The sequence below is a fragment of the Phaeoacremonium minimum genome (genome assembly GCF_000392275.1).
Source record: "Phaeoacremonium minimum UCRPA7 unplaced genomic scaffold PA7_03_scaffold_570, whole genome shotgun sequence".
NCBI lineage: Eukaryota > Fungi > Ascomycota > Sordariomycetes > Togniniales > Togniniaceae > Phaeoacremonium > Phaeoacremonium minimum.
Window position 1 is genome coordinate 1 of NW_006921472.1, and position 12,172 is coordinate 12,172.

Consider the following 12,172-nt stretch of genomic DNA (forward strand, 5'->3'; position numbering starts at 1 on the left):
CCTGCTCCCCCAACTCAGTATGTGCATATATTCACTGTTCTCTGAGGTGATCCCGTTCCCTAACTTGAAAAGATTCGTCGGCGTAGCTCCTGAAGCCACGTTACTATCGTATAAAGTGTTTGGTGCTCTTGTAGGTTGCATTACCTACCTCTGCCGGTTCTTCTGATTAACTTAAGGTGTTAGGACGGAACAGATGAAGATACCCTTATTGAAGCATTTTTGATGGCGTATGAGGCAAATGTATAGACTCTGACCTTATTTAATAGATTTTGCTGACCAGAGCAGGCCGACATCATTACTTGCAGTGTTGGCGGCGACGAAGGCTGGGCTGATAGCGCATGGCCCATGGTCGCCTCCCGTCTTGTAGAACAGGGTGTCGTTGTCACGATCGCGGCCGGTAATAGTGGATATTCAGGGCCATTTTACTCAAGCAATGGAGCCGCAGGGGAGTTTGTTCTTGCTGTAGCTTCTGTTGAGGCTTCCACTTTGGTCTCCCCAGGTTTCTACGGAACATTCAGCCTCGATGACCAGTCCAACACTACCGAAGTTGCCTATATTCCTGGATGGGACGTTGCGTTTCCTCCAAGTATTGTTGGGTGGGAGTTCGTGCCGCTATCACTCGACGTTAATGTCGAGGCCGATGCATGCGAACCTCTTCCGGCTGACACCCCTGACTTGTCCCAGGTCATCCCTCTGATTCGCCGAGGTGGATGTGACTTCGACACCAAGCAGGCTAATCTCGAGGCTTTTGGTGCAAAATACATTATGTTTTACAATAATGATCAATGGAGAGACACTCCTTGGACGTGGGAGCAGGGAAACTCAATTCTCGGAATGGTCGATAAGACAGCTGGTGAGGCGATGATTGCGACCATCAAAGCAGGTGGCAACGTGACTGGTGACTTCTCCCTGGACCCTAGCAGTCACTACTTTGGCATGTATAACTCGGCAGGCGGTAAAGCCAACATGTTCACGAGCTGGGGTGGATTGAATGACTTGACGCTGAAGCCGGATGTTGCAGCTCCTGGTAAGTTAGCAGCCTTCGACTTATAACCTAAATAAGTGGTACTAATCAGAGATCAGGCGGTGACATTTTCAGTACTTACATTAACGATGAGTATGCAATTCTGAGCGGTACTTCTATGGCTACTCCTTATATTGCAGGTGTTGCTGCACTCTATATTGGCCACTATGGTGGCAGATCCACTCATGGTCCCGAATTTGCCAAGAAGCTTGCAATGAGGATCATGTCTAGTGGACGTTCTGTACCGTGGTGGGACGGTCTCGACGAGTTGAAGGACTTTGGCTACTGGGCTCCTCCAATTCAAGTCGGCACAGGCTTGATTGATGCTACAAGAGTAAGTCACTGACTAACTCAGCGGCATACGACCCGAATTAATAAGCAACAGGTCCTAAACTATGACACATCGTTATCCTTCGCCAAGTTCTCGTTGAACGATACTCACCACTTTAGTCGCTTTCACGAAGTTGACGTGACCAATAATGGCAATGAGACCATCTCTTATCGATTCGAGCTTCAGGACGCCGCGGGTTTCACATTTTGGATGCCATACGATGCCAATATTCCTAATACGCCAAGGTTCAAGATGTACTGGTCCGATGAGATGATCCCCGAGAAGATTGTTCCGGTCGTCAGCTTTCCCAGCGGCACCTTCTCGGTGAAGCCAGGCCAAACCAAAACAGCGAAGTAATCAGGCATCCGTCCAAACCTCTCCGCTTCGAGATGCTAAGTTGAAAAATAGATTCAGCTTCAAATACCCTAACTATCCTGCCGGCCTGGAGAATATCCCACTCTATAGTGGCAAAATTCTCGTCATCAGCAGCAAGGGCGAAGAGCTATCGATTCCCTATTTCGGTAAGTTGAACTCAAAAGTTCGCTAATTTACTTTACTAAACATGATGAAGGGGTGGGTTCGGATGTAAAAGATCTCATGGCGAAAGAAAACTTCCGTCACGAGGCAGGCTGGCCTCAGTGTACATCTGGCCTCTTCTATCCCCCGTTCACCATTGACGAAAGGTCAAAGTGAGTCAGATATACAACTTGCTGAAGAAATATAACATACTCACTCTAAATGTGTAGCTTCACATTCAATCTTACAGTCTACTCACAGGACTTTCCGCATATGCAGTCTCGCATGAACTGGGCTGTTCGCGAACTGAGATGGGACGTGCGTGCTCCTCCTCCAATCAGAATAAACTTCAATTGCTGATACACTGCAGATTTTCGAGGGTGACTGGGTCGAACGAGATTGGAAATACCCACCCGTAGTTGGACAAGCCGGCTACGTTGGTAGTGTTGCTTCGTGGGCGCTTGCCGATCAAGGCTATTATTACTTTGACCCGGCGACTGACAATGAGAACCTGACAATTTCATTCCCCTTACGCAATCTGCCGCGCAGCTCACTCGATAGCTACAATCAACAGCATTGGTGGATGGGCAAGTTGGCCAATGGATCACAAATAGGGGTCGGAGAATATGTGTAAGTGCTGCTTTCGCTGAACCAACGGTTTGGGATCATTGCTAATGACGTCGCAGTATGCGATATGCTACGTTAGCACCTTTCGGAGTTCCCGAACACTCGGACAACTGGGACACTTTCACGCATACATTCTCAGTGCTGCCACTCATTGAGACTGAATGAAGGAGAGCAGGGAGCTCGCTGGAGAGAGACGGCTATTTCAATGATTGAAAGAGAAGATGTCAATCTTCACGCGCATGCACGTTTTGAATATGATCACAACATTCCTGAATGAACTCATGTATAGACATACAAGGGCATGACTACCTCAAGCCATGAATCTCCATTCAAGTTACCTGTACATGATACACCAAATACTGTGCTTTGCCTGCTCATTACAAAGTCTACACACTAAATTAAAGAGAACATTGTTCAAGTCTTGTTTTCAAACTAAACATATAATGCCCCACTAGTATATCTATAACCGTTGGGAGATGATCTAGAATATTGATGTCCGGTTCTTGTTGGATTGGCTGGGAACCTAAATGCCCTTGCGTTTTGACTTTTAGCCGTGCTGTTCTTGGGCTAGGAGGAGGGTTATGTGACGGCTGTATTTTTCTTTTATATTTAATTTCGCGAAAGTGTCAAGAGGCTTGTATTCGCTGGGACTGGGGTCTGATCTCGGTTCCTGTAACTGCTGCCGTTGTAGATTTGCCCCGACTGATGTTCGACCCAGCAGCTCAGACGCATTCCCTAATTGGATTGTAACCTTCCCACGTTCAATTATTTTGACTTGCCGTAGAAAGAGCTCTAAATCCGGGCGATGCATATCCGGTAATTCTTGTCCCCAGGCAATCTTTAGCAGCATTCTCCGCTCACGTTGGGTTGACTTTTGCCAGGCATGGGCGATGACGTCCCTGTGTTGTGACCAAATCTGTCCGAACCTCCTCCATTTCGACGAGATATCTGATGCCTTTTCTCGTGCTTGTATCTTCGCGTTTCTCTGGCGCAACGGTACAAGGTTTCAGCTGGTCGTTGATATCTAGTTCATTCAAAAAGGCTTCTTGAACTCTCGGGGATCCAGGGGACAGTTGTCCAATATCAGACCAGTTGATGTCTGATCTCAGAGGGAAGCGATGGGGATCCATGTTCATGAAGGTAGTGAAAGATTTGTAAGATAGATAGTAAAGTATGAAAACTGCTACACAGCTAGAGTTATGTAGTCAAGAAAGCAAACAACAAGTAGGAAGGAACAGCAAAGCTAGTTAAGCGAAGTCCAGGTTCGTACCAAAAGCCAGGTTGGTCTTAATACTGATGTCTTAAATGCTTAAGCGGATGTAACAGTATCATCTACTATAACTTTAAAGTGGTACACTTTATATAAGTATGAGCTAAGGGACTACAACACTCTTTCGAGTTGTGATTTGGGAATTCACTGTCGTTGCGATTCATTCAGCTGTAGTCAATGTCCATCGCAAGTCTGCTACCATAGAAGCAAGGGCTTAGGAGATACACAACCCTGCGGTTGACAGAGTCATGATATTGATTTACAATTCACTACATTTCGGTTTCCAGATGATCAAACAAAGAGAAAGAGTGTTTTGGATGCTTCAAAAAGTCTCAGTAAACTTGGGATGATCCGCCCTTTCATTATTGAAAATTCGTTGCGAGATTCCAGCATGAATACTGGTAAGGTCGGATGAACTAAGCTTGTACGGAGGTTCGACAACAACATGATATTTCTAAGACTGACTACACCGTAGGTGCTTTTCGTGATTTTAGTGAATGGCTTTGAACATGAGACGATTCGATTACCCCCCACTTGATGATAGCAAAACTAATTTCCTAGAACGCAGAGATGCTTCATCACATCGATCAACAAATATAATTATTACCTCCGGCTTTATATCGTTCTTGATGCTCGATGAGTTTCCATTGCTTTCACTGCTGCGGCCCTCAGTCGTCATTAAGCGAGCCATCGCTGTCTAAAGACTGATACAACTTCAAGGAAGAAGCTAATCAAGGCATGTTATTTCAAACCCCCCAGCTGCAGTCATAGATTTCACAATCATGAGAGATGAATATTAAACGGGCTAACTTTGATGTAAATCTTCCATTCTTGACTAACTTCGGGCATAGTAGTCATGAGTGATTATGCCAAATCTATAAAATGCTAGTGACAATCACTTAGTAGTAGCTTAGGCACAATAGACACAACTTATGACAAGTCGTTTAACAGTATTCAACCAGGAGCAAGAGTTTGGAAAACACTTTCTACGTAGCGTAATAAGATGCATATTATACAGTGTTGCATTCTAGGATTTCATGTTCACCTTTGGTATTTGATCTAAAGTGCATTCTATTTCCATAGCTCTAGGGAATTTTAAATGGCGGCATTTATTTGCTACAAAGGTTGCTTTAATTGACAGCTTATAGTGTCCAAAATATAGGCGATCACTGTCATAATTTCGTCCAAAAACAGCAGCACATCATCAAATGCCTTGAAATAGACAGTTACTTGAATTCCAGTCTCTCTGAGCGCTTTGGGAACAGTCAATTGAAGACGTAATCAATTTGGAGTGTTTGACATTCGAGTAAGACTATTATCAATCAACAAGTCCTCCATTTAAACTCCACCGTTTCCGCAACAGGATATACTTCCGCACCACTGATTTCAAGCGGACCAAAATAACCAGTCGGGATGGTTCCATTATTAGTTTGCGTAGTCGTCAACGCTGCCCTGAAGTTGATGTTCAGTATTCCTTGCCGGCCAGCATTATCAGAACAAGGAGACCACAACGAAAGTTCCGCCACATCGGCTATGATTTCAGTGATTGGCCCGCTGCCTGTGTTTTTATATGATCTTGTAATCGTAATCTGTCATTGAGTTAGCTTGAAATCTCAAGGCATGCTTGATAATTGTGCGCACCGTTTGGGACGCGCTCTGAGACCAATACGCCGTTATGTAGATCGTCAAGGTGGCTCCGGGCTGTAGAACCGTGAAACCTTTGAATGTTATATTGCTAGGACTGACTTGCCATCCTGGAGTTGTTCCACTTGCGGTCAGATGCGCTTGACAATTCGTTGTTCTTGAAGCAGGGCCATCCCCGGGAATCGCGGCAGTGAAGTGGTGAAATACGAAATCGAGCTCGTTGAAATCACCAGTAGCGGTTACAACTTTGTCGCCTGTGCCATTTTGCGGGCAGCCGTTTCCAGAAAAGGAGAGGCTTGATAACGTTGGTAGCGTAGGAGGACTATCACCGTTGACAAATGCAGCCAGCCAGCCAATGGCAAGTGCAATGCAGCAATGCATGTTGATTAACTTCATGATCCCAGGTGAAAGCTGTAGGTAGTACTTTTTGCTGTTGCGGGACGCGCATCTCTTTTAACGTCTAAAGCCATTGCTATCAAGTCATAGGTGTGCCTGTCGTGAGATGGACGGCTCTTTGCAATTAATTTCTATTTTGCCTCTTCATATCGAAACAGACACGCTAGACTTGACGGGGTAATCGGAGCATTTTCTCGACTGGCTATATATTAATTCCAGGCCCGCAACTCTTTTATTCGCATGAAATGCGTGGTAGCCTGAGATATTTAGACATGCACATCATGTTTCCAAGACTTCTTAATGAAGAAGCCTGGTTATAACCAATTCGCATTCAGGGGAGAAAAGTTGAATGATCTAGAGCTCTCGGTGAGTAATTTGGGAAGATACCAGTGACCCGGCTGTTCAGGAGGTACCAGCTCCACGCCCTGATTGCAGCCGGCGGGGCTTCATTGACGCCTTCTGCCCAGTGAATGGTGACTTGGTGTTTGTTGCATTGTTGAAAGACAGGTAAAAATGAAAAGATGACCAGACCAAAAATCGCCAACTCGATCAAACCCTGTTGAAAAGTTCTATGTGCAGTCTTTAGGACTGTTCTATGGTCCGAGAATGATAAGAATTACTACAGCATTAAATTCCTACTATATAAATAATAATAGTGATAGCGATGGGCTCTTCCACGTAATGAATCTGCTGGGGTCTGGGTCTACAGTTATCATCTCACCCCTTTTTGAAGTCTGAACTTCCACAAACTCCAACAATGGGCTTCTGCTCTACTTCTGCAGCACAATCATGCTCCCCGAGCTGCTGAGCCACTTCGTCTCACCGCCAGCATTCTCCCCGTCTCTAAGAAGCGCCTTCCCCCTCGTACTGACAGGCGGGCTCAGGGGCGTGAAAGCCAGCATGCTGCCGCTGTCCACGCTGTTCTCCAAACTGTCCATCTCAGCCATGCGATCCATCGAGAGCATCTGCGTCGCTCCCCCCGGCCGAGTTAGAGTCGCTAGCGGTGGACGCACAACTGGCGGCTGCGACGCCTCCGCAGTCTCCTGTCTCTCCATCGACCGTCGAATGCCCGAGTGTTCGTTCGCCTGTGAGTTATCGTTCGAGCTGCCGCCTTTCTCCGCCGACATGTCCTTGCTTCCCAGGCGGAAATGCCAATGATGGGACTGTGTTCGCGCGGAGTGAGACGAGGACATAGCCCGCGTGCGCTGTCGCTGCGAACGGCTGAAGACGGGCTTGAGGGCGGGGACGCTCGCGCAGCAGATGGCGATGGTGACTTCGATCATCGACCACAGATTAACGAGCAGGCTGTTTCGGAAGGGATCTTCTGCAAGTGTGTACTTGTATATTGTGTGCAGGCGCACAACTGATGCTACGGCAGCGAAGGTTCCGGCGCCGAAGACAAGAAACAGACCGATCTTCTCGCGGCGCGGCCGATGCACACTTGCAAGTGTTTTAATAGGCAAACCGAGGATCCAGATATCTGTAATTATGTTGAATGCGGAAGTGGCTGGAGTCAGTCAGTTAGTGGGACAACATCAAACAGACCGCTGAGGGCGCATACAGTAGAAGAATGCTGTCGTGTTGATGCAGGCTCCATCCACAGACTTTGTTAGATCCCACATCTTGTATAAAGGCCGACACTGCGCTAAGGTGACAACGAAGCAAATGAAGAAGAAGACGGAATGGAGGATGACAGTTCCGATACACAGATTTCGGAACGTGTTTGTGACGGCTGCATCGATCTGTTAGTTTGAGCTCTTTGTATCATCCACTCTGAAGCCTACCAAATCGGAGATATGTGAACAGAATTGACGTTTTAATGAAAAACAAGATCCCATAGTACATCACTTCGATGGCCAATGTGACCTAGAGTTGAGATGTAAGCTTCAAAACGGCCTTCCCGGAACATGCTTTGGTTATGGGTTGTATCAAACACACCTTTAATATGCTAATCATATTGTCTGGGGTGATCAATGTCACGGGATATCCCATGTTCGCCGCTCGGCCTACGAAGAGATTTATGAGGTAGCCAATGGTCAAGGACTGCCGCCATATCAGTACAATCAATTGAAGGGCACGAAAACGGAAATGCACCATACCATGGCTCCTATTATCAGATAGTCATCCACGCCGGGGTTGCGGATGAGTACAAAACGGCTAGTCAGTCGTAGAAGTACAAAGCAACCTTCGATAGGGATCACTGAGTTAGCCGCGAATTCACATGCTTTGGTAGCGCAGCCAAATATACAACAAGATGCTCACCAGCCAAGACGGTCATCACCGTCGCCGTGGCGATGAGGCCATTTCGCCTGTGCTGGTCATGCCAGTCTGTGTCCATTGCTGTGGTCCTGACAACTCAATGGCAGCGTGTAAATTGAGTATGGCTGTCAAGCCATAAGAGACAAGAGAAAAGCAAGCATGATGTGCACCGGGGAGGGGATCATGGGCCAGATTTAAGGTAGCATTAGATCACTTGACCGTTCCCCAGATGATGGCAGATCATGCTTGACCGTCAAGAACGGCACTCACCCAAGTGGTTCTCCCGCGCCCCTCATCGTCAGTGGGCGTGCCGTGGGCTCGGACACAACCATAATGAAAAGGATTCCTCGAGACCAGGACCAGGTTTGCTCACTGGGGCGGACTGGTGGCGGGCGCACGGGCGGGTTTATTCCAAGAGAGCTTCTTGAGCTTGGACAGCTTTGTCCAAGTTGCCTGAGTCTTTGGGGAATGGACTGCTCGTAACGACTCGACGCGATCGGCGCAAGGGAATAAGACAGCACGATCAACAAAGCCAAAAGAAGCTGACAACGGGACATTTTCCGCAGCGGGACGATCAATTCCCTCTGCCGTCCAGCGAACTGGCCAGTGGCGGGACAGCCATCTTGCAGGAGCCAAGATCTGGCGAGCTGCTGTCGATTGACTATGACATCGCCCGCATGTCCCGTCCTGCACGCACTGACAGTCCGGCGCACGCTCTGACTCTAACCATTGACTAAAAAGGTCAAGCCAGCGGACGGCGGTGGCTGCCACACACATCAGCAGGGCACAATGCACCTAGAAGATGCTGCTTGTGGGTCTCGAACAACTGAAGCGCCTTGAACAAGGAGGAAAAAGAGAAACCCTCCAGCACGAAGGAGTTCATTGCGCACTGACCAGGGCTTGGCTAGAGCTGCTTGGCCTGCCAGGTTCCCCGCCAGCGACTCTTCCATGACAGAGATGCAGATGCGCTGGGACTGTCCCGAAAGCGGTGATGATTGTTGACGATCAGTGTGGCTGTTGATTGACTGACTGTCTGATTTAGCCGGTCGTTTACCCTCTCCAGGCAATTGGCTGAGATGGCCTCTCGGAGTGTCTTCCTGGCGATTGCTGTCTTTGGCCTTTGGTGGACGGGCCACAGCAATCATTCACTCATGTCGGTGTTGCTCTCCCAGCAAGATGAATGCCGTCATCATGTTCGTCTCAATACCGGACGCCGCGGGTTGAGATTGTCTGGTGGGAGGAGCGGGAAGGCAGAAAGGTATGCAGGGCAAAGCTCGAGTCTTTCGTAGCTCTCGATGGAAGCTTGCTGTATGGCCTTACAGAGGCGAGAATCTCCATACTAGCAGAGATTATGTCGATGATGTCTTTCTCGATTCGCTGAGGCCCTTGACCCTAGTAATTAAATCAAGACTTCTTTTCGCATTTCATCACTCACTGATTAAGGTCGCGATGTTGATGACACGCGGCGGCCACGTCCTTGTGTGGAAAAGGAATGCCTTAGCCTCGGAAAATCCAAGCGGAAACTGTTTGAGACGACCACTTGGGATACATGAGCTTCGTATGAAAATGTATGTGGCTAACGACTGATATTTATCTCGTGAGAGTGCTCTTCACTTCTTCAAGCCGAGGAAAGCAGCACCAACACTATGTTGTCTTGGAGCACGGACCACTTCGTGCCCAATGCTCCTAGAAACCAACCATTCGTTTGCTCTTTATGAATTTGGAGAGCTATTCGCATCAACCAACTGAAACACTAAAAATGGATGATGTATCAACACATCGTCGCTATTTCGAGGCGTGTTGCGCCTAAATTTATCTAGCTAGCCTCTGATTTCGATCATCGAGAGTGGCAGCTTCCAAACTCACAACGATGGCGCGCATCCCAGTACAGGAGCTCGGCAAGTATCTGCTCTCCGGACAACTCTCGAAACAGGGCTGTCTTCGAAGCTCATCACGACCGCTCCTCCGATCAAGTATTCGCTGCTTCGGAAGTCAATTGAACACAAGTATAAGGATACAGCAGCCCTCGATTCGATCTATTCGCTCCGTCGCCAGCCCGTCTCCAGCAGATGCATCGGCAAATACTGCAACTTCACCTCCGACATCCTCCCATCATGTTCCTCTCCGGAAACAGCTCAAAGACCAGGCCAAGGCTCTCAAGGCCTCCGGCAAAAAGAAGAAGCCCAATGCGCAGAACCAGACCGTCCCCGGCTGGGAGCTGACCGTCGGCATCGAGATCCACGCCCAGCTCAACACCCCCCGCAAGCTCTTCTCCTCCGCGACACTTCCCGCCGCGACAGACGACCCGAACACGCGCGTCGAGCTCTTCGATCTGGCCATGCCAGGCTCGCAGCCCATCTTCCAGCAATCCACGCTCATCCCGGCCGTCCGCGCCGCGCTCGCGCTCAACTGCGACGTCCAAAAGATCAGCAGGTGGGACCGCAAACACTACTTCCACTGGGACCAGCCGAGCGGGTACCAGCTGACGCAGTACTACGAGCCGTTTGCGCGTGAAGGGCACATCGAACTGCTTGCGAGGGACGGAATCGCGGCTGAGGACGGCGAAGCGGTGCGCATCGGCATCAGACAGGTCCAAATGGAGCAAGACACAGCGAAGACGCTAGCGCAGCCGGGCGAGATTCACTGGCTGAACTTCAATCGCGTCGGCGTTCCACTGATTGAAATCATCACGCAGCCGGATATTCATCACCCTGCTACGGGGGCGGCTCTGGTGCGCAAGGTGCAGATGTTGCTCAACTCAGTGGATGCGTGCGTGAGCGGGATGGAAACGGGCGGGTTGAGAGCCGATGTGAATGTTAGCGTGCGACGGACGGACGATCCGTCGGGTATACTGGGACAGAGAACCGAAATCAAGAATCTGAGCAGCTTCAAAGCTGTCGAGGATGCTATCATTGCAGAGCGAGACCGGCAGATTGCTGTTTTGGAGGCTGGCGGTGTCATTGAGGGCGAGACCAGAGGCTGGTCGCTGGGCAGTACTGAGACGCGGCGACTACGTGGGAAGGAAGGGGAGGTTGACTACCGCTACATGCCAGACCCTGATCTCGGCCCCATCATCATTGGAGAGGACTTGGTCGAGCGCTTGAGAAGTACTATGGGCGTACTACCCGATGCGGAGTTGGACAAACTGATTGAGGAGCACGGGCTGTCATCTAAAGACGCTCTGGCATTGATGCTCCTCGACAACGGCGGCAGGCTTGAATATTTCTACGACGTCCTTGACCATTTGACCGCTCGTGTGCTTGCCACGCGTGATCAGGAGCCTCAGCCTGAGGAGACGAGAGAATCAACAAAGCAACGCTCTATTCTGGCTAGCAACTGGGTTCTACATGAGCTCGGCCGTCTGACTTCGGATCGGAACACCTCCTTGGCTGAAACTACAAACGAGCTCGGCATGACAGCTACTGGCGAGTGCGAACGCGTACCTGCTCATGACCTGGCTGATATACTCTGGTATCTCCACAATATGTCAATCACCTCGCGGGTTGCCAAGGAGCTGCTTTTCGCTGTCTTCCGTGGGGATCTTGTAAATACCGTCGAGACCGGGCCTATGGACATAGGCTTTGCCATCGAACAAGGTAATCTGTGGTTTGACGAGCTATCCGAAGCAGAGTATCACGACTTGGCTGAGGAGGCATTGTCCGGAGAGGAGAGAGTGTTGAAGGATTTTGTTGGATACCAACGATACCCTCAAGGAAAGCTTATGTTCCTTGTTGGGAGGATGATGAAGCTTGGTGCTGAAGAGAGGATCGATCCAAAGTCGGCCGAGCGAGTGATGAAGCATTTGATTGAAGAAAAGGTGAAGGCCCACTAGGAAGCCATGATTGTCTCCTCGATAACTACACTATATATTTGTACTTGAAACGTGGTCGTATTGAATCCCGAGAGTATCGGGCATATTGCTGATCAGGTTACAGCTGTCTCCGCAAATACCAATGTGTGATATTCCTGTATCTTGTGTGGACCCCCAATGACTTGCAAAGATTATGAGCAGATTCGATACGAGGCTGTCTTCATTTCATCGAACTATATCGCTTCGAGTTTTGATGTTCGATGTGGTGGGGACTTTGACAGCCTTTTGCAGAGG

General features: G+C 49.0%; 3 protein-coding genes across 3 annotated transcripts; 2 read left to right on the forward strand and 1 right to left on the reverse strand.

Annotated features, from left to right (window-relative positions):
* Positions 1-433: 433 nt before the first annotated feature.
* UCRPA7_8029 (putative minor extracellular protease vpr protein) lies at positions 434-2,663 on the forward strand (the record flags this gene model as incomplete). Its single annotated transcript, XM_007920557.1, has 9 exons — positions 434-449; positions 500-1,027; positions 1,084-1,358; positions 1,410-1,708; positions 1,764-1,876; positions 1,927-2,044; positions 2,102-2,189; positions 2,242-2,501; positions 2,558-2,663. The coding sequence occupies 9 exons, from the start codon at positions 434-436 to the stop codon at positions 2,661-2,663; spliced, it is 1,803 nt and encodes a 600-aa protein (XP_007918748.1).
* A 3,915-nt stretch (positions 2,664-6,578) lies between these two features.
* UCRPA7_8030 (putative integral membrane protein) lies at positions 6,579-7,764 on the reverse strand (the record flags this gene model as incomplete). Its single annotated transcript, XM_007920550.1, has 4 exons — positions 6,579-7,315; positions 7,370-7,540; positions 7,593-7,674; positions 7,747-7,764. The coding sequence occupies 4 exons, from the start codon at positions 7,762-7,764 to the stop codon at positions 6,579-6,581; spliced, it is 1,008 nt and encodes a 335-aa protein (XP_007918741.1).
* Positions 7,765-9,937: 2,173 nt separating this feature from the next.
* UCRPA7_8031 (putative aspartyl glutamyl-trna(asn gln) amidotransferase subunit b protein) lies at positions 9,938-11,899 on the forward strand (the record flags this gene model as incomplete). Its single annotated transcript, XM_007920549.1, has 1 exon — positions 9,938-11,899. The coding sequence occupies one exon, from the start codon at positions 9,938-9,940 to the stop codon at positions 11,897-11,899; it is 1,962 nt and encodes a 653-aa protein (XP_007918740.1).
* Positions 11,900-12,172: the final 273 nt, after the last annotated feature.